Here is a 24,999-nt window from a genome sequence, read left to right on the forward strand (position 1 = left end):
AAAAAACGTGAAGTGGAAAAAAGACAACAAAAGCAGAACAAATACTAACTACAAAAAAAAAATAAAATGCGAGCACTCACAATCACATGATAATTTGCCGAAGGCCAAATAACGCTCTTTGTGGTAAATGCAAGACTTTTTTTTGTGTGTGTGCTTTAAGTTAATCTGATTTAATTTGTTTGCTTAGCTTGACTTTCGATTGGTTGTTAATTGCTTTGAGCAACAAACATTTCGAAATGCGCGCCTCACTAGTGCTGCCCATGCTGAAAAATGTGAAGATGGGCAGCACTGTTTCAATCTTTTGGCTGAAGTGGCAGCACTGTTTGATTTAACGGTTTTTTCTGCGGTATTTCAAACCATAGATGGCGCCACCATAACGGTCTTGGCTCTTAATTAAATTGGAAGACCATATTAATTATTAATAGTAAGTATAAGTTCCAATATAAATACAGGGTTATACATATTAAATATGAATACACTTTTAATAAATTTAATGGATTTTCTAAAGATATTTAAACTATTGATGGCGACAAACAAAACGGTATTGGCTTGTATTGGAATTAAATAACTAAATTGGTTATATCATAAATCATATATATTTAAGAAAATGTAAATAATCATAATGATAAATATCTTTTTTTTATCTCAGGAATATATTTTGAAGGAGTACCAAAAACTTTGTCATAATCATAAGGATTTTTTAAACTAATTTTCAATTTTGTTAAAAAGTATGTACTCATAAGTTAGAAACTAATTAGAAAAACTTAATAGCCCATAGGACCTTATACCAAAAAAGTCAACACTTGAAAAATAAGATAAGACAATATAAGATAAGATAAAGATATACAGGTCGTACTTTTGGATTGCCCCTATACCATCTTGAGTAATAACCCTTTTCTATGTCTTCTTTCTTTCCCTTGCGTTTTAAATAAACAAATCTATCAATTAAGGGGAAAGCTTTAAGCTGTCAACACGCCCAAGTACTTTTTGTCCCCCCTGGGATAAGCTGCATTCATTGTTTGTTTGTGGAAAAAACACACCACCCCACCCAAACCCCAACCAAAGGATTTTCATCGCTTCTCCTTCGGGTTTTCTTATACTATTTTTTTTGTTTGGTTGCCAGTTAGCCCATCTTGTCATTGGTGAAATTTGTTTTTTGCCGCAAGTTGAGCTTATTGCCGCTGTAATGCTCGGGAAATCCACACCGAGCCACTCCATCCCCATCGTCTTGAGTGGAAACCGCTGCCAATTGTCGACTGTTGCATGAATTATGAGCTTCTGCCAAGATTTATGAATTCGAGAGGATAACAAAAGTACGCAAGTTCTCGTGACAGGACCCTTCTCCGACCACAAAAAAGTAGAACGCCCCTCGCGGCAGCAAAAAGGGAAAAATCTGTCAGCTGTTAAGTTAAGTTATAAATTTCCTGCAATTAGGTTGAATTTCAATTTCGCAGCTATCTCTTTTAGCTACTTACTTTGATTACACAATGATGATGATGATGAGAGCTTCACTTTGCCTTCCCTCATCTACCGATTTTTATGCAAATTTTTATCGACAGTTTTTGGTGCAGACTGTACTTGTTTCGGTTTTTTTTTCCTGATTTGTTTGTACCACTGCTTTGATTGGCTTTCAGTGCACTTTTTCTGCCTCAATGTGCAGAAATTTGCAAACTCATCGAAATCCATACGTTTGATAACGGTGTTGGGGTAAAAAACAAGAAGCAACATAAATAAAAACGGAAACGGAAACGAGCCTGGTGAGCGCACAAGTCGCCACGCCCCCACCGATTTTACACTGCATGTGTTCATTAAGCAACCGGGTAGCAAACAAAATCAATGAATGGTGTAAAAATTAATATCCTGTGGGGCTCAAATGAAAAAAATATAAAAAAAAGGGAATGCAAGAGAATTGTAACGGAGATTGGGGGGCGTTGTCATCGCCATCCAGCAGCCGGCAGCAGTTTTAATTTACACAAAGCGTAGTCAGGCGTGTAATGCTCTGTGGCGGTATGGTGAAGGTTTCCTTTTTTTTTATTTGGCGCCCAACGTGGGGGTTCCTGGTGCTCGGCAATTCGCGCGACGACATTTAAAAAATGCCTTGAGGCAGCAACAACAAGCGACGACGACGATGGCGTCAAATGATTTACGAAATTACTTTTCCCGTTGCATATTTACTGGGAATGAGTAACTTGGGGGTTTTTCTTAACTTGGAACCGAGTTTTGGTTGAAAGCTGTCATGTTTGTTTGTATATCATTCTATAACTTTCAATGAAAAAGCAATTAATCTATGTCAATCTGAAATGTGTATTTTTTTCTATTGCTTTTTTAAAATCACTTATAAAGGTGTCTACATTATATTTGAAGTCTAAAAGACACTTGGTGTTCATTGCATACTTTTAGATACCTTTACAAGTGACAAGCATATTGAGGAACTTTGGGCCAACTATTCTATTCTGTTTAAAATACCCCTTATTTTATAGCAATCATAGAATATTTATAGTTATACACTTTTAGTTCTCTTTTTGATACCTTATTTTGCCTACGATTTTATATTAACACTTACCTTACCTCAAACAATACCTCAAATTTCCAAATAATAATAATACTTTGAACTTTATCATGGACACATTAACTTTATTCATAAAATATTTAGTTATTTATTAGCCTCAATCGATTTGTGTGATGGAGGCTTCGTCGTTGCTGGAACAGCGACTGCTCTCGCCATCCGTCCGATATTTGATGGAGTCGATGATCTCCACATCGATGTCACAGTTGCCCTGGCCACCACTAGTTCCCTCCAACCCATTGCCGGTGTCACTGGAGTTCCGTCCCAGCGAATCTTCGTCGCAAAGATCGGGTGCCGAAAGGGAGGCACTAACCGATGCCGATTCCGACTTGGCATCCGTATCCTGGCTCTGAACCTGCGCCTGATGGGCGGCAAACTGGCTGTAGAGGCGTGGCAGATGTTGCAACATATAGCTGGCTCCCGATTTCGATAAATTCGCAGCTGCGGCGGCGGCAGCAGCGGCAGCCGAGAGATTAGCAGCCGTACTCGATGGATGATTTTCCTTGGTCTCACCCAGATCATAGTACTTGGCATAGTGCTCGAATTTGCTACCCAATGTGGAGCTACTGGTCATTCCAACACCACCACCACCACCAGCACCGACTGAAGTTGCCCCACTGGCAGATGTAGCATTGGAGCACAGATTGATTGCATCATTTTGCGCTGCCTTGGGAATGGGCACGGTAAAAGCGGAACCGTGTCGCTGCTTGCTCAGCAAATTGGTGGCCAAACCGGTACCTGAACCAGTGGCGCCCGAACAGGAACCCGCACCGGGTGAACCCTCCTCGGTAATTGCATTGTTGCTACTCGACAGCGGTGAGACATTCTCCTTCTTTCGGTCGTAAATGTGTCCCGAAACCCGGAGATCAATGAAGAAATGCAATGGATCAATGCCATAGGGTGCATAGAGTGGAGGATACCAAACGGGTGGTGGCGGTGGAAGGACCAAATCCTGTGGTGGCAACGAAGCCGCCGGCGGTGTATTCTCCTGCAGGTTGCTATCCACTGCACCACCTAGATTAGTTTTATTGCCAGTGCTGCTGCTTGGTGGTGCTGTTGCCGTTACCGTCGATGGTGTAACTGGCGGTTTGGCCTCCAATTTGGCATAGCCATAGGGTGTTATTGCTTTATTGGTTAGCTCTAGTGGTTTCTCGGGCGCCATTTGCTGCTGAAGTTGCTGCTGCTGTTGCTGATGATGTTGCTGCTGCTGCTGCTGTTGGTGGTGATGATGTTGCTGCTGTTGTTGCTGCTGCTGTTGTTTCTCCTCTGCATCGCGTCGCTCTCGCAATTGCTCGTAGTAAGGACGATGTGACCAGGAGCGTTTCCTTGGCCGCCTCACCAGAGCGGCCTGATGTTGCTGCTGCTGGTGTTGCTGCTGTTGCTGCTGCTGTGCCTGCTGCTGCTGTTGCTGCTGCAGCTGCAATACCCTAGCTGTCTCGTTATTTCGCGCCTGCACCAGGGAACGCAGCATGTCGCTGAAGAAGAAGTTATTTGGACCCACGGGTGCGGAATATAAATATGGTGGAGTGGCGGCCATTAAGCGACTAACGTAGTCCTGATTCCTCAGCTCATGGATGTTGCTCTTGCTGCGTTGTTGCGGATTTTGCGGTGTTGCTGATGGGTCTGCAGCAATTGCTGCTGCTGCTGCTGTTGTGGGCGTACTGGGCGCACTGGGCGTGGCATTGCCGGTGGTTGCCCCTGCTGTTGTCACTGCTCCTCCGGCGGAACACGGCATCCCTGCTGTGTTGCTCGACGAGATGTTGCTGCTGCTGCTGCTGTTGCTGTCCTTCATTGCAGCTCCTGCTGTTAGAGGAAAGGAAAAACGGTAAGAAATGGTAGTAAAACACACAAAAGACGTTGGCCAAAGTCACTTGAGATTTATATTTGTATAGGGATGTATTTGCATTGTCTTGGACTGGCGTTTTCCCCCGCCTTTTCCATGCTCCCGCCTTTCCATCACCCAAGGGACAATTAAATCTGAATTTTCTGTTTGCACTCTGAGTGAAACTGTCTTGGTGTTTGGATGTGAGTTTTCTTGCTTAGCATGGAAAATCTAAGAAATGGTTGAAGGAACTTTGGGTTGCACTTAAAAGCGCCTTAAAGAGTCTGGAAATAATTTGAAGATTGAGATATAAGTACTACTCTTTTAAATTAGCCATTTACCCAAGGCAATTCTCTTCATTATTAAATTACCTATAGATCCACAGACACCGAAATTGTAATAGCCTAACTTTCATGTGCATCAAATCCATTGTTCCACAGCTGCTGTCAGCTAAGCCACCTTTATTATAACTTTTTTAAGCTCACATCTGTGCCCGTTCTCCAAAACATTTTCCAAAATTTGCATAGAAAAACAGGCGATAAAGTCCCCACTACCCAGTTTCCACACTTTTTTTCGACTCGCAATCCCCCAAGCTGTTAATAAGCTTACACACATCGCGCCAAATTCCAGTAAATTAAATGTTTCAACAGCGGGGACACACCCAGAATCCACAGCCCACCCTTTTGGCCGCCTCCATTTCCGCGAACATTCGAGGACAAACTCAATTGTTGTGTTGCCAAACTGTTGAGGCACTTGACGCCGTGTCCTGGCTGCTTGTATCCTGTGCAGCCTGTGTGCCTGTCAATTCTAACCAGGCACAGTATACCACTCATTGAGGCCCCCGCCCCAGAACTCCATTGCCTTGTTGCTCTTTCATTTTCGCATTTAAAAAGTTTTTAACAAGCCACAGCCGACGCCTGTTACTAATACCCTTTGAAAAACCGGATGGGGATATCAACGAATACTTTGAAAAAGAAATTTTAAATATCCATACTCATTTCAAAAAAACTCATGTTCAAATATGTCTTTATCAATCCTTTTTGTATTGCATTTTTCAATATCAATTTAACATATTCAATGGTAAATACGTTTATGATCTGAATATTGTTTTGGCTATGTAAGAATGCCAGTTAAAGTCCGAGTTATATAGGTTTATTATTATATGTATTTTTCAAAAATATATAAAACAATAAATGCTCAGGTATTCCCAACTTCTATACGCTTTGTCTTAACATTCATAGCATTCCTTCTGTTTTTTCTGTTATTCCATGTTGGAATTTTTTATTTTTATTGTTTTTTCATTTCGTTGTAAAAATATATAAAGTTTTTAACTGTCGCAAAAGGAATATATGATTGGGGAGTTTTGGAGGAGGAGATTTCCAAAAGGACGGCTGTTGATTTGCATTTTTTGGCAGCCGTTGTTCGGGTGAGGTAAAAAATGGTGGGGGTGGGGTTTTTGCGACAAAGTTGAAATTAGATTATGCTAATTAAGGCGCGGGGTGGGTGTGGTTGTGGGCGGTAGGCGTGGCCATCTGTCCCTCGTTGGAAATTCCGTTGATTTTCCCCGGCACTGATTGATGCTGGGCAGGGCTTTAATTGCCAGTTTCTCATTTTTTATGGGGATGGCTGGAGTGGAGCTAGAGAGTAACTGGCAGCATTTTAATATTCAATCAGCAGCTGTCGGATAACTTTCTTTTATGGCCCATGCCCAAGTTCTGCGCAACTTTTGCAGCTGAGAATAATTCCAAGAACTAAAAATGGAGCTGAGATTAATGCGAAAAGTGCATCCCGTCTTGATCCGACTTTTGTTTGTGTTAAGTCTGGGTATAAGCTGCGAACTAACTTTTCCATAATTCTTGGCAAGTTTTTTCAGTTCTTTTTTTCTTGCTTTCCAAACAGTGCGGCAATTAAAACCAGAGTAGAGAGTAATCCCTCACCGATTCCCCTTGAGTGGTGGACCATCCACATCCACTCAAAACCGCCCAGCTGATTGATGTCGCATCATCGAAGTTGAATTCAAGCCACCCCCGACTGGGATTGCGGGCAACCCTTGCAAGCATACACTTAACTGGCACTTGGGCTGGGCAACCTTATAACATAATTACAGCATATCAAACAACGATAAGTTGTCCACGCCACTCCAATCCGCTGTGAAATCCTTCTGGAGTTCATCTCCCCACCCGTGGAGTTGGTTTGCAACCCTCTCGGGCTCACCTGGTGTACAACCCTCACCGAAGTCTGGGTTCACTTTTCATGAAATTCAGGCCTGTCCACGATTTGAGTTAAGCTGGATTTACTTAGTTATTGGCGCCCGACGTGGGGCTTTTTTAAAGAGTTTTACCGATTATTGATGCAAATCTTAATGTATCTTGTTATTGGCGCCCAACGTGGGACTTTGAAAAAGTTTAACACAGTTTATTGTAAAGTCAATTAAACTAGAATTTAGAATTTAAACTTAGTTTAGAAATATTTGCATGATTTATGTATATCAATGCAAATATTATATACAAATATATTATATTATACAAATATTTCTAAACTAGCATCTGTAGAAATTTTGAATAAGAAATTGTTCAGATCCGGAACATACTTCATTTTCGAAGATTACTGACTATCAAAAAATAAATCAAATAGTTAACCCTTGCCCGTCGACGGTCCTGTTCCTGCCCTGTGTTTAACCCACCCCGCTCACATACACGCACATATGCAGACAAATGAACTTGTTGGTTTGTTGGTGACATGTCGTTGTGGTGTTAACGTTACAGCGTTTGACTGCGAATTAAAATAATGTGCCACTTGTGGCTCTCTGGCCATGTGTGTCGTTTGCGGCAGACAGATCCCAGACCACATACCGCAGACCCCTGCCCCGCATCCGGAACTCTGTCCGTTGTCCGTATATCCATGTATCCGTGTCCGTGTGCGTTGCCCGAAAATTTGACTAAATTTCATTTGCAACTTTGCCCGCAACTCAACGTTGCCCAAATCGAATTTGATTTGAACCCTTTTTGACAGGTCTACTATGTGGATTGATCCGAGTTTTTTGGAATAAGTGATGAGAGTGAAGTGCAACCCTTGGATGCGTATGAGTTTTGAGTAACCAAATTCACCAGCGGCAAATGGAAGTTAAATTTGGTTTGCTTGGGTGGATGGATTGATGCAGAGTGGATTTGTTTTATTGAGTGCGTAAGATATTGCGGGATGTTGAATAATCAACAGGGCCTAGAAGATCATTTGGATCAAATTTTTCATAAAAAATCGAAAGAAGAAAACTTTTTGAAAATTTGGGACTTTATTTAATTTCATAATTCCACTGATTTTGCGGATGTAGGATAGTTTTAAACTTGTTTTTATAGTTTAACAGAATATTGCTTACTTTTTAGGAGAAATTGTATCTTTTGAAGTTGTGTTTATTATCAAGGAAATTAATAAATACTTCTTAATCAAAAAGTGCTTTTGACATAATCCAAAGTTGTTCATTACATTGTTTCTATCACACTAATAATTGTTAATCCGCACTTAATTTACCACTTTTAATTTTGATCTTTCAATCGGATCCAAAATCTCACCTTTGATTTTTAGTGTTCACTTTAAAAAAATATTAAAACAATATAAGCACGGGAAAGCTGAACGCGTTGCTAACGGTCTGAACTGGCGTCGATGACAGTTAAAAATCAAATGAAATGAGTGCCAGCAGCGGCAGCAGCAGGAAAAGCAGTAAAGCAGAGCAGCATCCAACGAGTCCTGAGGCCGAGACAGAAACAGAAAAACAGGGACCGAGTACCAGAACCAGAACGAGGCGAGTTCGGTGCGATTTTAAAATTATGAATTGTTGTAAATGAAACGAGGCGTAAGCAGAGCGTCAGCAGAGCAAAAGCGGTGGTTCACTGGGTGGGTGGTGGTGCGCCCCAGTCGCTGTGGCATTGGTGGTGCGCATCAGCAGCAGCAGCAGCAGTAGCAACATCGGCAGTGGCAGTAGCAACATCACCAGCAGCAACAGTGCAAAAGTGTTAATGGAAACCACCCTCGAAGAAATGTTTTTACCTTTTCAAAGAGGACAAAAACTAGAGCGAGACGAAAGCCCATTGGTCCATGGGTTGATCGCTTCCGGTTGTTAAAGAGTTACCACATTTCAGGCTAAGATCGGATGTAATCGCAAATCGTATGACCTTGACGGTAAATGTAAATTTTTTAATATTGCAGCATTTTATTGGCGCCCAACGTGGGGCATTTAGTTCAGTTAAATTACGGAAAACTATTTGACTTCTAAATCCAGCTGGTTTCTGTAGCACCCGGCAAAAATCGATTGAAAGTGACCTAATTGGAATAAAAAACTATTGTTAAAGAACACATACAGAACACATAATTTTCTCTACTGTAACGATTTTAGATGTGTGATTTATATTACCATGCTGAATGGTAAAACTTTTTTAAATATTTTACCATCAAAGTTGCCCGTTTTCAATTACCATCCTCTGTCGGATGTTTCGCATTGGAACAATAGATGTAAAATCCTTGGCTATGGGCAACGTGTTGCTAAAACGACAGCTCGACGAATGGTGGGATGGGGTGGTGGGTTGGCTGGAGGAGGATAAGCTTATAATTTCTATTACAATGAAGGCATGCGGATGCGGTTGGATATGTAGAACGTTGCGTTGCGTTGCTTTCTTTGCTTAATTTTTTGCTGCCAACGACTGTTTGCGACTTCATTAGCGACACCTCCCCACAAGCTGTTGCCAAGCAATTGCATCGTGTGTCTGTGTGGGAAGATCACTGAAAAAAATGGTATATTACTTTTAAAGGTTATCCAAAGATACTCCCTAATGATGTAATGGTATCTACCATATCTACACAAAGATGCCACTTATACTGAAGTTTAATCTAAAATAACATACTGAAAAATATTTTTTTCTGAAGTGAAATTAAGCCCGGGTCTTTAAACTTTTATTCTTAAATTAACAAGTTTATATTTAATTGTTTTATTTTAACGATTTTTGGTCTGTTATCCGTTGCAGTTGCCATTGGCAAGTGAAGTTTTAGACATAAGTTTATCGAAAACCAATTTTCTAGGTGGAACTGAACCTGGGTCCTGAAACTTTTATTTCTAATTTAGCAAGTTAATACTTAAATTTTGTATATACAATTTTTTCGTCTGTGTATCATTGCAGTTTGCCATCGGCATTGGAATCTGAGTCCGGAGCAATAGCTTTGGAAAACTCGTGTTGCCTTTTGTGAGCGGACTTTTTTTTATTATTTTCAGAATGCTGAGCTGAGCTTGTTTGAAATAAATACCGCATTTTTGGTTCGCATTTTTTTGCAGTAGTTGCTAGCTGTTGCCACACGTTCGTTTGCCACCCACTCGCAGTATTTTTCGAAAAAAATATAAAGCTTCCATGGCTGCACATCAAACGTCAGCACGGAAGGAAGGAAGCTGTTGCTGTCCAGGGAGTTGGAGTTGAGGTTTTTTTTTGGGTGGGGGTGAGTATTGTCTAGGCTAGCCACACACCCAAAAACCCCACATACCAAACCATTTTTCCCTCGCCAAAACGGAGGCTGTGAATGTTTACACTTTGGATTTGGTTCTGGTCGTCGCAATTCCCTTCCACTCCTTTTTTTTTTTTACAATTTTTGGTTGGACTCTACTCTGCTCGAGATTTTAAATGTATCTCGGTTAACGGTTGTTATGGCAATCCATTCGGGAAAGGGACTTGGTTCTACAGCGTGTAAAAGCGGCTGTTGCGTTGCAGTGGGGAATCCCCTCTTTAAAAAGTTGTCATTTCCAGGTGGTCGAAAGGACTGAAGTTTTGACAAAATTTCAATCTCTCGATCAAGGAGACGAATGTTCTGCTTAGTCAGAAAATTGCAATACAATATTTTTGGAATAAATAATAAAAAACAAAAATACTGAATCACTTTGGATTCGTATATTACAATAGATTTTTTAGCAGGCAAATTCCAATTGTTTTCGAATTCCGGTTTCTTTTTTAAATGCTTATGTCAAACCGTTTTTTCTGCAGTCTGATAACTCCAAAAAATGTTACCTTTAATTATCGATAACTATTTGGAATTTGAGGTTATGTTTAAAAAAAAATAGGAATGATTTGAGGGTTTTGCCATCCCTAAGATCACTGAAAAGCCAAACTGATGATGCAGGTTGGTTATTTCTTTAATTTATTGAACTAAGCATGAAGTTCGAAAGTAAATTTCTATTTTTATGTATTGTAAAATATTGCTTTTTTACAATTTAAGGACAGCACAACTTGTTCTCTTTGAAAGCTGCATGCAACGTCTCACACATGCCACACAATTTGTGCCACTTTTGTGATGCGCATCCATTTCCGCTTGGGCGGCGGCACCACTTCCTCTGCACCACCCACCCGCCAAACCACTCGCCTGCCATATTATCCTTGCTTTTATTATGATTTTTTTCACATTTCACTCGAGCGTTGATTGAAATGTTGAAACCGAACATACAGATATACGCAGACAGACAGACAGACAAAAGGTTTGAGGTGGTTGGGTGGCGAGGGCAAACAAAGCGGTGCGAAAGGGAAGGCCATACTTTGGGTGGTGGTGGGTGGTTTTCTGGGCTGGCCGGGCTTATTTGTTTGTTTGCATGTAAATTGCAATGTGCCACGGTTCTTAAACCCCCTCCACCCCTCTTCTATATATTTTTTTTTTAGATTTTAAACTTTGTTTCTTGTCTTTTTGTTAAATGTTTGCCGCTCTCTCCGCTGATTGTCATTTGCTTTTAGCGCCGCACCACCACCCTTCGTTCTCCATTATGAGTGGTTCCTGCGGTTGGTGGGACGTCCATCATCCATCCATTCCATCCATCCATCCATCCATCCATCCATCAAGGACAATCAAGGCAGACGCTCGCGAGCTTTTCCTGGGTTTGATTTTGGGCTCAGGTCCAAAAAGATTTCTTTTTCCTTTTTATCCCAAAACCAAAAAAATATATGCTTTTGGGCTAATGAATTAGTGGGCGGGATATTTGAAACTTTTTCGGTGGATTTTTGCATTAATTAAATTAAAATTTTATTTCTTTCCTGGCTATGATTAGATTTTGTTGCAGGATTTCAAGGCTTTACTTTAATGACATTTTTTCTTTAATTAATTCCTTTTTTAAGCTTGTTAGGAAATTATATACTATTTTTAGATTTTTTTCTTTATTTTAATAATAGAATAGTTCGTTTTAAATTGTATTCACAACTATTATAAGAGATTAAATATTTTTTCCTAATTTCAAAATAATTGTACTGTATGATATTAAGATTATATATATTTTTTTAATATTTAAGATGAAGATGTTCATAATTTATTTTATAATGCAATATCATTTAAAAATAGTTGTGTTGTAAGATTTTAAGATTATATATTTTTTAATATTTAAAAACATCTTTATAATTTATTTTACAAAATAATTGTACTGTATGATATTAAGATTATATATATTTTTTTTATATTTAAGATGAAGATGTTCATAATTTATTTTATAATGAAATATCATTTAAAAATAGTTGTGTTGTAAGATTTTAAGATTATATATTTTTTAATATTTAAAAACATCTTTATAATTTATTTTACAAAATAATTGTACTATATGATATTAAGATTATATATATTTTTTTAATATTTAAGATGAAGATGTTCATAATTTATTTTATAATGATATATCATTTAAAAATAGTTGTGTTGTAAGATTTTAAGATTATATATTATTTAATATTTAAAAACATCTTAATAATTTATTTTACAATAAGATATTTTGTTTTTAACCTTCAAGGAAATCATATTATAGTAAAAACTGCTTGTAAAAGGCATACCAATCTAAATATCATATATATCCATTGCATTTTCCCTGTCCTCTGTGGAAACCCCAGCTTTTCTTCCCGACAATGCGAACAATCTTGAGCAGCTTAAGTGCCGCTGGCGTCGGATTTGCCAAATATCCGTCAGATACACAGAGTGTATCACAAAAGATATCCATGGAGGAGGAATCCCAGGAGCAGGATCCACTCTCCACACACACACACACCCATTTCCATTTCCATTTCCCTGCACTCACGCAGACTGTAATCGCTTTACGTGCGCTTTGTTGACAATTGTCAAGTGGCATTCGGTAAGGGGGGTTTGGAAAAACTGGGGGGAAAATCGGGAGAAAATCTGAGGAAAAAGGGAGATTGTTAGAGGAACATCATTGACGCCACATGTCGCCGGCGACAGATGCGTTGGATTGCAAATTGTCCCAGGTAAAGAGTGCTGTTCGCACTGCTTTTATTTCGCTTTTCACTTTATTGAGACATTCCGGATTGTCAGTCAATTGGCAGCTTGAGATAAATCTGGCTGGGGAAAATGGGAAATGTGGGTACCTACTACCCTAAACCCCCCTCAAAGGCAAACAAACAAATAAGCAAACAATATATTTTCAGCGACAATTTTCATGCATGCAAATTAAGCAAATGAGAAATTTTGCAAAAGCAATTTCCTAGCTAAATCGCTGGATAAACTTGGTGTTCCTTCTTCTCAAAATATTAGTCTTGTTTTGATTCATTTGACCCCACCCCCACATCCAACCCCCATTCCATTTTCCCCAACCACGCCCACAAAATAGGGAGACCAATGGCAGCCAAGCGCTTAGAAAAACTTTCGGCGCTTTTCCTCGTTGTTCGTTTCCTTTCGTTAGTTTCACTCCTCCCACCCAGTTATGCAAAAATAGAGTAGCAAAAGTGGGGCCTATGGGATGAGAGGTGTTCAAAAGGGGGAGGTGTTATAGTCTTTAAGTAAAACAGATTATTTTTAGCAATTACTTGCTTTTAACTATTTTCCTTTATGGATGAAAATTAGACTAGGAAATCACTTTTTGGTTTAGCAAAAAAGTCTTAAAGTTTTCTTTGTTTATACCCGTTACTCATAGAGTAAAATGGAATATTCATTAAAAAGGGCGTAATGGGAATACGGAAGTGTTTGAACGCGGTGATCTTTAAATTTAAAATTTAACAAATTGGAATATTAAACTAAATAAATTGGAAATTAAACTACGAGCTCAACGAGGTATGGCATTCCCTATTCTGCCCTTTATTTGCATTTTAACAGCCAAAACACAGATTTTTTGGGTTAAACAAAAAAATGCAGACTTTAGTGAAAAAAATTCTTTTTTTGCGGTTTTTTAATCGTATCTTGGAGTCAAATCAAGGAGTACAGCTAAAAGACCGACTGTTTTGAACAGCTTACTTCTTAAGCTAACAATCTGCATCACTTTTAGGAAAATTTATTTTTTGACCAAATTTTTCATTTTTTATAAGGGGTAACATCATGTTTTTTGGATTTAAGATTTTAGTCGAAAAAAACACTTTTTCATGCGGTTTTACAATCGTAACTCAGCTAAATCAAGTCGTACAGCTAAAAGACCGACTGTTTTGGACAGCTTGCTTCCTAAGCTAACAATCTCCATCACTTTTGGGAAAAATTATTTTTTGACCAAATTTTTCATTTTTTATAAGGGGTAACATCATGTTTTTTTGGATTTCAGATTTTAGTCAAAAAAACAATTTTTTGCGGTTTTTCAATCGTAGCTCTGCCAAAGCAAGGAGTACAGCCAAAAGACCGACTGTTTTGAGCAGCTTGCTACAAATGCTATCGATTCCAATCACTTTGAGGACTCATTTTTTGACCCATTTTCCCATTTTTTTTTGGAATTCAGATTTTGGTCAAAAATAGTAATTTTTTAGTGGTTTTTCAGTCGTAGTTTAGCCAAATGAAGGCGCACAGCCAAAAGACCGACTGTTTTGAGGAGCTTGCTTCAATTGCCATCGATTCCCATCACTTTAAGGAAAATTGATTATTTTTGGGAAATTTATTTTTTGACCAATTACGGTTAATTATCGTTGGATTTTTTATAGGCAATCAAACGATTATGCTAACGATCTGCATAATTTTTGGGGAAATTTATTTTTTGACCAATTGCGGTTAATTTTCGTTGTATTTTTTATAGGCAATCAAACGATTATGCAACTGGCGAAGTGTACCAGAATTCTAAGTTAAATCACAGTTTTCAAAAAATGTCTCAATTTCCCGCCCTTGGCAGTGTGACCATTGGCTTATCAAGCGACTGATAATATCCGATAAGTACCGTTATCGATAGCCAGAATGCCCATGTCTGATTATATTATCAACAATCGATTAACCATTCCCTCTGTTTATATCGAACACACATTAGTTTATTAGCTTAAATTAACTTAATTTAAACTTAGTTGCACGCAAAAGATAGTACCTATAAGTAAATCGTAAATGCGGCTCCTCAAGCCGGCTTGGGTGCATCACGATGGTAAGTTTGCTGTGGACGGAAAAAGCCGGGCTTTCCAATTGGTGGATAATAACCCCTGTTTTTACCGGCAGACAAGCAGATATTCTCGGTGGATATCCATCAGGATTGCACGAAATTCGCCACTGGAGGCCAGGGCAGCGACTGTGGACGCGTGGTCATCTGGAATCTGCTGCCGGTGCTCTCGGACAAGGCGGAATGCGATGCGGATGTCCCGAAGATGCTGTGCCAGATGGATCAGCACCTGGCCTGTGTCAACTGCGTCCGATGGTCGCAGAACGGGCAAAATCTGGCCTCCGGCTCCGACGACAAGCTCATTATGATCTGGCGCAAATGCGCCGGTTCGAGTGGCGTTTTCGGCACCGGCGGCATGCAAAAGAATCACGAGTCCTGGAAATGCTTTCACACACTGCGCGGCCACGACGGGGATGTCCTGGACTTGGCCTGGTCACCAAACGATATCTACTTGGCCAGTTGCAGCATCGACAACACGGTGATCATCTGGGATGCCCAGGCATTTCCACATTCGGTGGCCACCCTAAAAGGACACACGGGTCTGGTGAAGGGCGTGTCCTGGGATCCACTGGGTCGCTTTCTGGCCTCACAATCAGATGACCGAAGCATCAAGATCTGGAACACCATGGACTGGAACCTCTCGCACACGATAACCGAACCCTTTGAGGAGTGTGGCGGTACAACGCACATTTTGCGGCTCTCCTGGTCGCCGGATGGCCAGTATCTGGTCTCGGCACATGCCATGAATGGCGGCGGACCCACCGCTCAGATCATCGAACGTGAGGGCTGGAAGTGCGACAAGGACTTCGTGGGTCATCGCAAGGCGGTGACGTGCGTTAGGTTTCATAATTCCATCTTAAGGCGGCAGGATAACGATGGCAGTCCGAGCAAGCCCCTGCAGTACTGCTGCCTGGCCGTGGGCTCACGAGATCGTTCGCTATCCGTTTGGATGACCGCCCTGCAGCGACCGATGATTGTCATCCATGAACTGTTCAACGACAGCATCCTTGATCTCTCCTGGGGACCAAAGGAATGCCTGCTAATGGCCTGCAGCGGCGATGGCAGCATCGCCTGCTTAAAGTTCACCGAGGAGGAGCTCGGCAAGGCCATTTCGGAAGAGGAGAAGAATTCCATTATACGAAAAATGTACGGTCAGGGCTATGCCAATGGACTCGGCAAGAACACCTCACCTATGGAGCATCCACAGAGATTGCTGCTACCTCACGGCGACAAGCCCACTAAGTTCCCACTCAATAACAACAACGAGGCCAACCAGCGACCCATTAGCAAGCAAACGGAGACCAGGACCAAGGATGGCAAACGAAGAATCACACCCATGTTTATACCCCTCCATGAAGATGGTCCCACATCCATAAGCACTGATATTGTGTCCAGCAGTGGGACGGCAACAACAGCTTTAACTTCTTGCTCGGCGGCGGCCGGAGCGGTCTCTTGTGCTGCTCCCACGGAGAGCGCTGCCACACCCCTAATGCCGCTGGAACCCTTGGTTAGCAAAGCGGATCTGGGTCGCCTGGATTCCAGATTGAAAACCCAACCCGCCAACCAGCGCCGGCAATCGCTGCCCTTTGATCCTGGCCAGACCAGCGAATTGCCACGATCTCCGCGACTTGAGGAGCACCAGAGTAGCACCAATGGACCCAGCAATCTCAATGTCACGGCCACTGGGAAGAGTGAATTTGTCAAGGCAGCCCTGGACTATCGTGTGCATGTCTCGAATGGTCATTTGAAGACTAATCACGGCATGCTCGCAAAGGTCACCGCTTCGGATTCGAAGGAGATGCTCTGGGAATTCTATGTGGGATCGCCGATAGTCAATCTAAATCTGTGTGGAAAGTACGCCATGCTGTGCTCCCTGGATGGGAGCATGCGACTAATTTCCATGGAGACGGGCTGCCCGGTCTTTCCGGCCATATCGCTGACCAGTTCCGCGGTGCATTGCGCCTTTGTGAGTCCGAAAAACAAGCATTTATATTAGACTATATCACGGCTCGGATATTCTGATTTTATTTTCATTCAGAAATCCAGTCTTGGTAAAGGAAAATCAATCTACCCCGCTAATAAAATTTTATTCCAGAGTCCAGACAACAGTTTGGTGGGCGTCCTGACCGAGTGCGGATTGCTGCGGATATGGGACATTGCCAAAAAGGTCATCAGCCTGGCGGCCGGCTGCTTGGAGCTGCTGAACAAGCATGGAACGGCCGTACAGTTCTCGGTTACGGATCAGGGCATGCCGTTGATTGGCTTCCCCAGCGGCAACTCGTACTCCTACTCGACGAGCCTGCAATCGTGGCTGGTGCTGGCCACCAAGGATGCGATCATGTACCACGGCATCCGGGGAACACTGCCCAGGGACATGGACCAAATGCAGCAGAAGTTTCCACTACTCAGCATGCAGGCCAGCAGTCAGAATTACTTTTGTTTCACTGGCGGCATGGAGCTGTACGTAGTTAACTGTTAACGCATCTGTATTATTTAACTATTATTATATTATTTTTGAAATTTTAGGAGGCATTCGGAGAGCTGGCAGCAGAGTGCCAAAATCAGGTTTATCGAGAACCAGATTAAGTTGTGCGAGGCCCTCCAATCGCTGGATGAACTGCAGCATTGGCACAAGATGCTCACCTTTCAGTTGGCCACCCATGGTTCCGAGAAAAGGATGCGTGTGTTCCTGGACGATCTGCTCACCATCCCGGAGCCGGGAATATCTCAGGTGGGTTTGCTATTAAGGGTTATCTTTAAGGGATCATGTTGTTTGAACCATATACCTCCATCCCACTCTAGTTCGTGCCAAAGCTGGAGCTAATGCAGTGCGTTCTGGACACACTGAAGCCACATTCCGAATGGCAGCGCCTGTACTCGGAGTACGTGGATCTGCTAAAGGAGTGCAAATCCGAGAGACAAAAGGATATCTTCGCCACACCCGCCCCACCACAACCGAAGGCAGCCTCGTCGGCGGGCTCATCGCCAGGCGCTGGGCCAATTGGGGATGAGGCAGCCGGCGAGGAGGTCACAGAAAAAGGTGCTCCAGCATCAGCAGGAGGATCACCCACGGCAGTGACAACAGGCACTAGCACGACAACCACCACCACCAGCAGCTCCACTTCATCCTCTGGGTCATCTTCCTCCGGCTCCGGTTCGTCCTCATCTTCCTCATCCTCCTCGTCATCGCTGTGCGTGCCACAGCCTGCTCCTAGTCCCTCCGCAGAGATTCAATCCCTAGACTCGCCCACCGTCTGCCTAGATGATGAGCTGTTGTCGGCCTCATCTTCACTACCTCCGTTGGATGCTTCTCCCGTGGAAGTTTCGCCAGCATCCACATCCGGTGGAGCTGCCTCCACATCTCCGGCCGCTTCAGTGGCGGGAGCAGCTCCAGTTTCCAGTTCCAAAGCCGCTGAAACAGATCAGACATGAGACGAAAGACTCCTATCCCTAATAAACCTCTTTAATTGTGTTTATTTCCCTAAGCTATAAGCGTTTAGTGTAAAACCTTTTGTACCGAATTAAATTAGGAACTTTGTAATCTTCCTGCCCGAAAAGAACATCAGTTAGTATGCAAATCATTAAAGTTGAGGTTGAAATTGAAATGATAAAAGCAATTATACATCTTTGTTTTCATTCTCTGATTGGATTTAACTCTATTCCAAATATAAAAGACGCCTTCTTAGATTTGTACTCTATATTGTGTACTAGAATCGATCGTTACACTAGCGTAACAGTAATATATAATATATAATAGCCAGCGACAACAAATTGGTTGCCTGCCAACAAAGCCATACATTTGTAAATATGTAAACTATATCCGATTATTCGGTCGCAGAGCTCGCTGCTTAGTCTAAACAGTAGAATTATGATTTGCGCATGCGTGCTAAATGGGGATTGCCATCCCGCCGGCTGCTCAGAAGTAAGGAAGTGGCCATTTGAATGGCCACCGCACATCATCATCATCGTTATCATCAACCATGATCATCCGACGACAGCCGCTGGTGTTGCGACTGCCGGCGCCTCTAGCTATTGGACATTATAGTGTGGTCCCGGCGTGGGCACGCTCTTCAGCGGCGAATCGAACTCAATGGGCGGTGCCTCGATAACCGGTGTCTCCGCCGCCCCAGTTCCAATCCTCTCCTGCAGCGTTTCGTACAGCTTGTGGATGTGCTCATTGTGGGCCGTCGTCGGCTGCATGGCCTTCATCAAGGTGGCCAAGCGACCGGAGGGCAGCTTATTGTGAACATACCACAGCAGTTTCAGCATGTGCCGAGAGGTCACATTCTCACGCGTCAGTCCGGCGAAGATGAACTCGTCGAAGAGCGTGGTGCAGAAGTCCTCGGTGGCGAACTCCTCGCTCATGGGGATCAGCAAAGCAATCTGAAAGGGAACAGCAGGGATTTCAGTAAGAATGTGCTCTTGAAAAGTTGTAAAAACTGCTTACCAGCGAGTGCAGGAAGGGATCCTCGTACGCCCGATCGTCCTTGCAGGCGGACAAAATGGCCAGGACGCGCAGCACGCCCACACGATCCTTCAGGCGCGCCGTGTGCAGCGTATAGTACATGGCCAGTATGCTGGCCACTGAACTCTCTTGGATGTACGCCTCCACGGCATCCGGCGCCGGTCCCGAATGCTCAATGGTGGTCAGCGCCGACTCACGCTCATCCGGCGGCAGCTTAGCATGTAAACTGCGGCACTGATCATCCACCATCAGCGACATGAGGGCGGGCAGAAACTTGGTGACGACCTGGCAGTCCAGTTTCGGCTCCTTGAAGTCCTGCGAATCGATCATCACCCAGGCACTTAAACCCAAGGCCAGCATTCTCAACAGCAGGATGAGTATCTGATTGTCACGCGGCATGCCCTCATTGTTGATCAAGTGATGCAATATCTTAATGGCCGACGTGGCCAGGAAGTTGATAGCATACGGATCGCACAGGGTCATGGATAGATCGCCGAGAACCTGCTCCTGGCCGCGCTTAATGTTATCGAGGAATCCCTGCAGCTCTCGCGAACGCTTAATGTCCACATTTTTCTCCCTTATGCAGGCATCCAGGCACCAGGTGAACTTGTGGCAGGGATCAATCGAGATGATCTCCTGCACCTCGAGATCGTGTAAGGCCATCAGTAGTTCCGCACGCAGTGTGCAATAGTGGACATTGCGGGTGCGCAGGAACAGAGTGCGCAGAAATTGCAGCACCATGTCGTACAATTTGACACTAGTTCCTATCATATTGGCCAGCTTTTGGACCACTTCGCCCTGCCTTCGCACCTTGGGCGTTGGCTGGAAGAACAGATTATTGAGGTTGGTGTGATCGAACAGGATGTGTTCCTTCTCGCGGATATATTGCGACAGCAGGGGTGACACCTCGTCGCCAAAAAGCGATTGATTATCACGCCATATCTGCCGCTTGACCTCCGTATCCGTATCCGCGTACAGTTCACGATCCCGGACGAGTATCTTGAGGTATTTGTCGTCGATGTGCTGGGTGTTGCGCAGAATGGCCATGACCACCGGACGCAGCGATTTCACCCGTACAACGGGGAAGCTTTTGACCAGCAGCTCCTTGAGCTTCTTGTCCCGCTCGCGCGGCTCCTTCTGACCCATCTCGTTGATGTGGGCTATCAGCTTGTCGCGCAGCTCCTCCATCAGCGAAGTGTGGAAGTCCAGCCGGCGCACGCCGTGCAAATCGAGTAAAGGCAACATTGGGCGCAGTGAAGGCAGCAAAACACCATTTTCCAGCTGCCATAGAACATAATAAAGATACCCAATTAACAGGTGGACTTAAGATAAATAAATAATCCAACCGGACTTTTCGCGCCCATTTTCGTTGCAACGTAAACAAACCTGGAAACTCTCGATGGCCTTCAGGGGATCCGTGCAGGAGGTCAGGGCCTCGCGCAGGTACGCCTGACCCGGAATATTCACGTCCTCCAGTCCAGTCCCATTGTTATTCTTCGCCGGTGTGCTCATTATCATACACAATTATGCGGCAAATCGAAATAAGGCGAGACGAGAATTTGCAAGATTGTGTTGTTTTTTTGTTGGCGAGGAGAGAAAAAAAGTAAACGCCGGGTTGCATGTGCGCGGCGTTATCGATGCCTGTTATCGATTGGGCGCTGAGCAACACTGCCGGCATACCGGGATTTGTTTTTAAATTAATTTTAACTTTTTTACTTACTTTTGTTTGAGTAATAAAACTTAATATATGCTTAGTCTTAATAAAAAATAAAAATGTTTAATAAACCGAAGAGGAAAGTTTTTAATCTTAAAGAATTGTTTATATAATACTGAAACGAAAACTGAGTTTCGGAATACATCCATTTCTATATTTCCAAATAATCAAAAGAAATAATTAAATAAAATTAAATCAAAAAGATTTAAAATATAAAGATAGGTACAACAATTTGTAGGGAATTATACTAGTTCTTTTTGTGTACTAAGTTACTTGCTATCTGTGAAGGTGGAGGGAATTGTACTTAATTTTAATGCTTATATTTACAACACTGGTATTTGTTTATTTTGAAACAGCATCACCATTCAAAACATATGATATTATTTATTTATTTACTTACATTAAAATCTATAAGCTAAATAATGGATTTTGAGCACTAGCAGCAATGGCCTCCCACTCAAAATAATTATGGTACCAGTTCAAAGGACCCTCGCGATTCAGTGACTCGTGACTCCTTGGAAACTCGTGACTGTGAAGACGAACGCCAATTAAGCGATGTGCCATCTCTAGCGCGAAATAAGCAACGCCAAAAAAAAATAGAAAAAAGCAAAGCAAGCATCAAGTGCAAAGAAAATCCGCACAAATTGAGTTAATTCCCGCGGACGAGGACGCTCGCTTCTGGAGGAGACTGCTGCCCCCCGCAAGGAGATTGCCCACGGAGACGGAGATCCTGTCCAGCGGCACACACTCGCTATCCTTGGCATCGAGTGGGCGAGAGTGTGTGCGTGCGTGTTCCGACACCCCAGCCATAAGTGTGTGGGTGCTTGGGTGCGTGTGTCAGTGTGTGCGGGCATCTCGGCGAGAACGAAAGTCGCTCTTTTCCTGGGTAAACAAAAACAAAACACTTGGATGCGAGCAACAGGATAGGGATTGGATTCGGCTATCCCTACTACGGTCTAGGAACAGGATCAACAAAGGACGAAAGAGCTTTAAGGAGCAACAGAAGCGCCCCCGCCAGAAGCAACATGTCCTCGTCGACGTCAGAGCGCAAGCGCTACCACAAGGACAACGCGCCCACGGATGACATCCTCACGCTGATCAACCTGGTGCGCCAGAATCCGGCCCTCTACAACTACAAGCTGCAGCCTAACCAGCGGCGCCGCTCCGACGTCCTTAACGGATGGCAGGAGGTGGCCCAGCAGATAGGAAGTGAGTGCCAAGTCCTGGCGGGGATTAGCCTGCACTTCGACCCCTCCCTCTTGCAACTAGTTTAACTTTAGGTGGAGAACGTAGATTAGTTTAGACTATCATCCTTTTTTTTAGCATATCAAGTTCTTGCAGGAATCTCCGGAGTAAAAACCTTTATATACAGATAGTACAGTCTTTCGTCCGTATTCCTCGTCTTTTTCCAAGACCTATTGTTTATAATCTTAATTTATACCTTTCAATAACAGATGTACCTATTAAAACCACTTGCATTTGGGATAGACTATCTAAACTTGCGATATATATATGTTATAAAGCCCACTTTTATAGAAGTTCTTTACTTAGAGTGTAATTGTATAAGATTTTTTTGAAACCCATCTAAACCATACTTCTTTAATTCCTTTTTTTATGATATTCGATCTCTTATAAACTCCTTTGATGGCACCTTTTAAATCAATTATAAATATTTATAGATGGTGCGTCAGTTCTCCAATAGTTACAAACACCTTTATGAATCTGATCCTACAAAGCCACCTTTTGATTCACTTATTTCGGATCAACCATAAACAAATATACAGAACCACCTTTCGATTCTCTTATTTCGAACTATAAACAAATTCTTTATGATATCTAATGAACTGCCTTCTAATTTTCCCTAATAAACTCCTTGGTTATCACCTTTCAAATATATCATTATTGTTTATAAATACCACCTGTCTGTTTGCCTATCAACCAGTTTATAAATCTGATCCTACAGAACCACCTTTTCATTCTCCTATTTCGAATCAACTATAAACAAATTCTTAATGGTTTCAAATGAACAACCTTTTCATCACCCTATACCTTTTATTAAATACCACCTGTTAGTTCTCCTGTTTCCACCTTTTGATTCCCTTATTTCGAACTATAAACAAACACCTAGGCTTTCCAATGAACCCCCTTCTAATTCCCCTAATTTCCCCTTTTCCAGACAAGTATACGGTGCAGGAGGTGCGTCGCAAGTGGAAGAACCTGCGGGACACGTTCCACCAGTACCGCCTGCGCACGCCCAAGTACATCGAGGGCCGGCTTTCCAAGTGGCGCTACGCCAAGGAGCTGGACTTCCTGTCGACGGTGTACCAGCCCAAGTTGAAATCACACCGGAACACACAGAGCGGCTATGAAACGAGTGGAGGAGGCGGCGGCGGAGGAGGCATTGGTGGCTCCAATAGCACCACTCTGCCCATTGGAGCGATGCTGCACCTGAAACAGCATGTGGACGACGACGATGACGAGGTGGTGGACGATGATGGGCAGTCGGATCACGATACAACCACCCTGTCTTCGCATCACGGCGCCTCGCAGATCACTCTCGTGAGCGATGAGGCGGAGACCTTCATCCTGACCGCCTACGAGGAGGGAGTTTCGGATGACACTGTCTCGCAACACCACCACCATCATGGCCACCACCAGCAGCAGCAGCACCATCACCACCACCAGCCGCACCACCATCACCATCATCAGTCGCAGCACGACGGCAGCATCTCCAGCATTGAGCTCTCCCAGATCACCCACGATGAGGAGGACGATGTGGTGTGCGGCGTCGACGAAGACGACGATGTGGTGGATCACGACGGTCAGATGGATATTGTGAAGCACGAACTGGACGAGGACGGGGCCACCGGCGCCGAGGTGGACTACGAGGAGGTGTGCATGTACGAGGAGGCCAGCGGTGCCCATATGGATTGCGAAATGGGCGTGGGCGATGCCGTGGATGGCGGCAGTGATGTTACCCATGGCAAGGAATTCCACTACATCGATGCCCATGAGTTTTGCATATCGGACATCGAACCGCAAACGGTTCGCTCCAGCCAGCATCAGTTCTCGAGCAGCGGAGGATCGGGCAATGCCTCGAACAGTGTCCTTGCCGGTGGCACAGTGGTGGCTGATGGCAAGCTCAAGAATCTCACGCTGGTCACGACCACGTCGGCGGCGGCGGCGGGCGGTGGTTCATCCAATCGTCATGATACCTCGGTGTCCACACAGCAGATATCCCTGGTGGATGTGACCGAGGCGACCAGTACCAGTGTGACGATTTCCAGCACGCCGGCGATTTCTCTGAATGCCGCCACCGTGACGACAACGCCGGCAGCCGCGCTGTGTAACACCACATCCTTCACATCCACGCCTACGGCCACGATCCTTCAGCTGCCCTCGTTGAGCTGCGGATCCGGCCAGCCATTGGCCGTCAGCGCGGCGGCCAGCAGCTCCAACATGCTCATCAAGGAGGAGGAGCTGCATCAACAGCAACAGGTGGCCCAGGCACTGGCCAAGCGTGATGAGCTGGATCTGTTCTTCGACTTTCTCAAGAAGAAGATGCAGTGCTTCAGCAAGACACAGATCACGCACATTCAGATGGAGTTCCTCAATTGCGTCAGTCGGCAGGAGACGGCCGAGCAGGATGGCAAGGACTAGGGAGACATAGGTTTCCAATCCCATGGCCCTAACACACAACCCCTCCCCACGATCCCTAAGTAGTTGCTTAGTTTTTTCCATGTATAGGATAAGGACTCGTACCGTTTACCAGTTTGCAAGTTCGCGGCTTCCGTGTTCTTCAGTTAGCTTTACCCTTTACCCACGTAAACCTGGAACCCCGAATCCCAAACCCCTATCCACCCGCCAATCGCGTAAATTATGCATAAATATATAACCCAGCGTTATAAACCATTGTAATTGAATATATGTAAGTGTAAAATAAATCGATTCTCGAAAATTATACAAGATCTGGGGCATTATGGTTCGATATCTTGGTTGCAGTCATAAAACATGCTCTAAATCATGGGCTTGTTGGTTTACCTTTTTTAAAACCCGAACTAAAAGTTTTATACATTTAAAAGCAACAAAAATT

General features: G+C 43.5%; 4 protein-coding genes across 5 annotated transcripts; 2 read left to right on the forward strand and 2 right to left on the reverse strand.

Moving 5' to 3' along the window:
- Nucleotides 1-2,606: 2,606 nt before the first annotated feature.
- Nucleotides 2,607-8,143, reverse strand: LOC108004559 (uncharacterized). 2 transcript variants are annotated; one of them, XM_017067494.4, is made up of 2 exons: nucleotides 7,955-8,143; nucleotides 2,607-4,369 (listed from the first exon to the last, which is right to left on the reverse strand). In XM_017067494.4, the coding sequence occupies exon 2, from the start codon at nucleotides 4,356-4,358 to the stop codon at nucleotides 2,667-2,669; it is 1,692 nt and encodes a 563-aa protein (XP_016922983.2). In that variant the 5' UTR covers nucleotides 4,359-4,369; nucleotides 7,955-8,143; the 3' UTR covers nucleotides 2,607-2,666. The 2 variants fall into 2 exon arrangements, with proteins under 2 accessions (XP_016922983.2, XP_036676993.2); XM_036821098.3 differs by lacking the exon at nucleotides 7,955-8,143 and adding an exon at nucleotides 7,762-7,873.
- A 6,412-nt stretch (nucleotides 8,144-14,555) lies between these two features.
- Nucleotides 14,556-18,344, forward strand: Hira (histone cell cycle regulator-like protein). Its single transcript, XM_017067725.4, has 5 exons — nucleotides 14,556-14,715; nucleotides 14,787-16,693; nucleotides 16,823-17,187; nucleotides 17,254-17,458; nucleotides 17,530-18,344. Exons 1-5 carry the CDS (start codon nucleotides 14,679-14,681, stop codon nucleotides 18,157-18,159), a joined length of 3,144 nt encoding a protein of 1,047 aa, XP_016923214.2. The 5' UTR covers nucleotides 14,556-14,678; the 3' UTR covers nucleotides 18,160-18,344.
- A 62-nt stretch (nucleotides 18,345-18,406) lies between these two features.
- NELF-B (negative elongation factor B) lies at nucleotides 18,407-20,794 on the reverse strand. The gene is made up of 3 exons (XM_017067726.4): nucleotides 20,579-20,794; nucleotides 19,175-20,473; nucleotides 18,407-19,110 (listed from the first exon to the last, which is right to left on the reverse strand). The coding sequence occupies exons 1-3, from the start codon at nucleotides 20,708-20,710 to the stop codon at nucleotides 18,757-18,759; spliced, it is 1,785 nt and encodes a 594-aa protein (XP_016923215.1). The 5' UTR covers nucleotides 20,711-20,794; the 3' UTR covers nucleotides 18,407-18,756.
- A 658-nt stretch (nucleotides 20,795-21,452) lies between these two features.
- On the forward strand, nucleotides 21,453-24,872 carry LOC108004703 (uncharacterized). Its single transcript, XM_017067715.4, has 2 exons — nucleotides 21,453-22,115; nucleotides 23,083-24,872. The coding sequence occupies exons 1-2, from the start codon at nucleotides 21,932-21,934 to the stop codon at nucleotides 24,564-24,566; spliced, it is 1,668 nt and encodes a 555-aa protein (XP_016923204.1). The 5' UTR covers nucleotides 21,453-21,931; the 3' UTR covers nucleotides 24,567-24,872.
- The last annotated feature ends 127 nt before the right edge of the window (nucleotides 24,873-24,999 follow it).

This window comes from Drosophila suzukii, chromosome X (assembly GCF_043229965.1).
Source record: "Drosophila suzukii chromosome X, CBGP_Dsuzu_IsoJpt1.0, whole genome shotgun sequence".
NCBI classification, from domain to species: domain Eukaryota; kingdom Metazoa; phylum Arthropoda; class Insecta; order Diptera; family Drosophilidae; genus Drosophila; species Drosophila suzukii.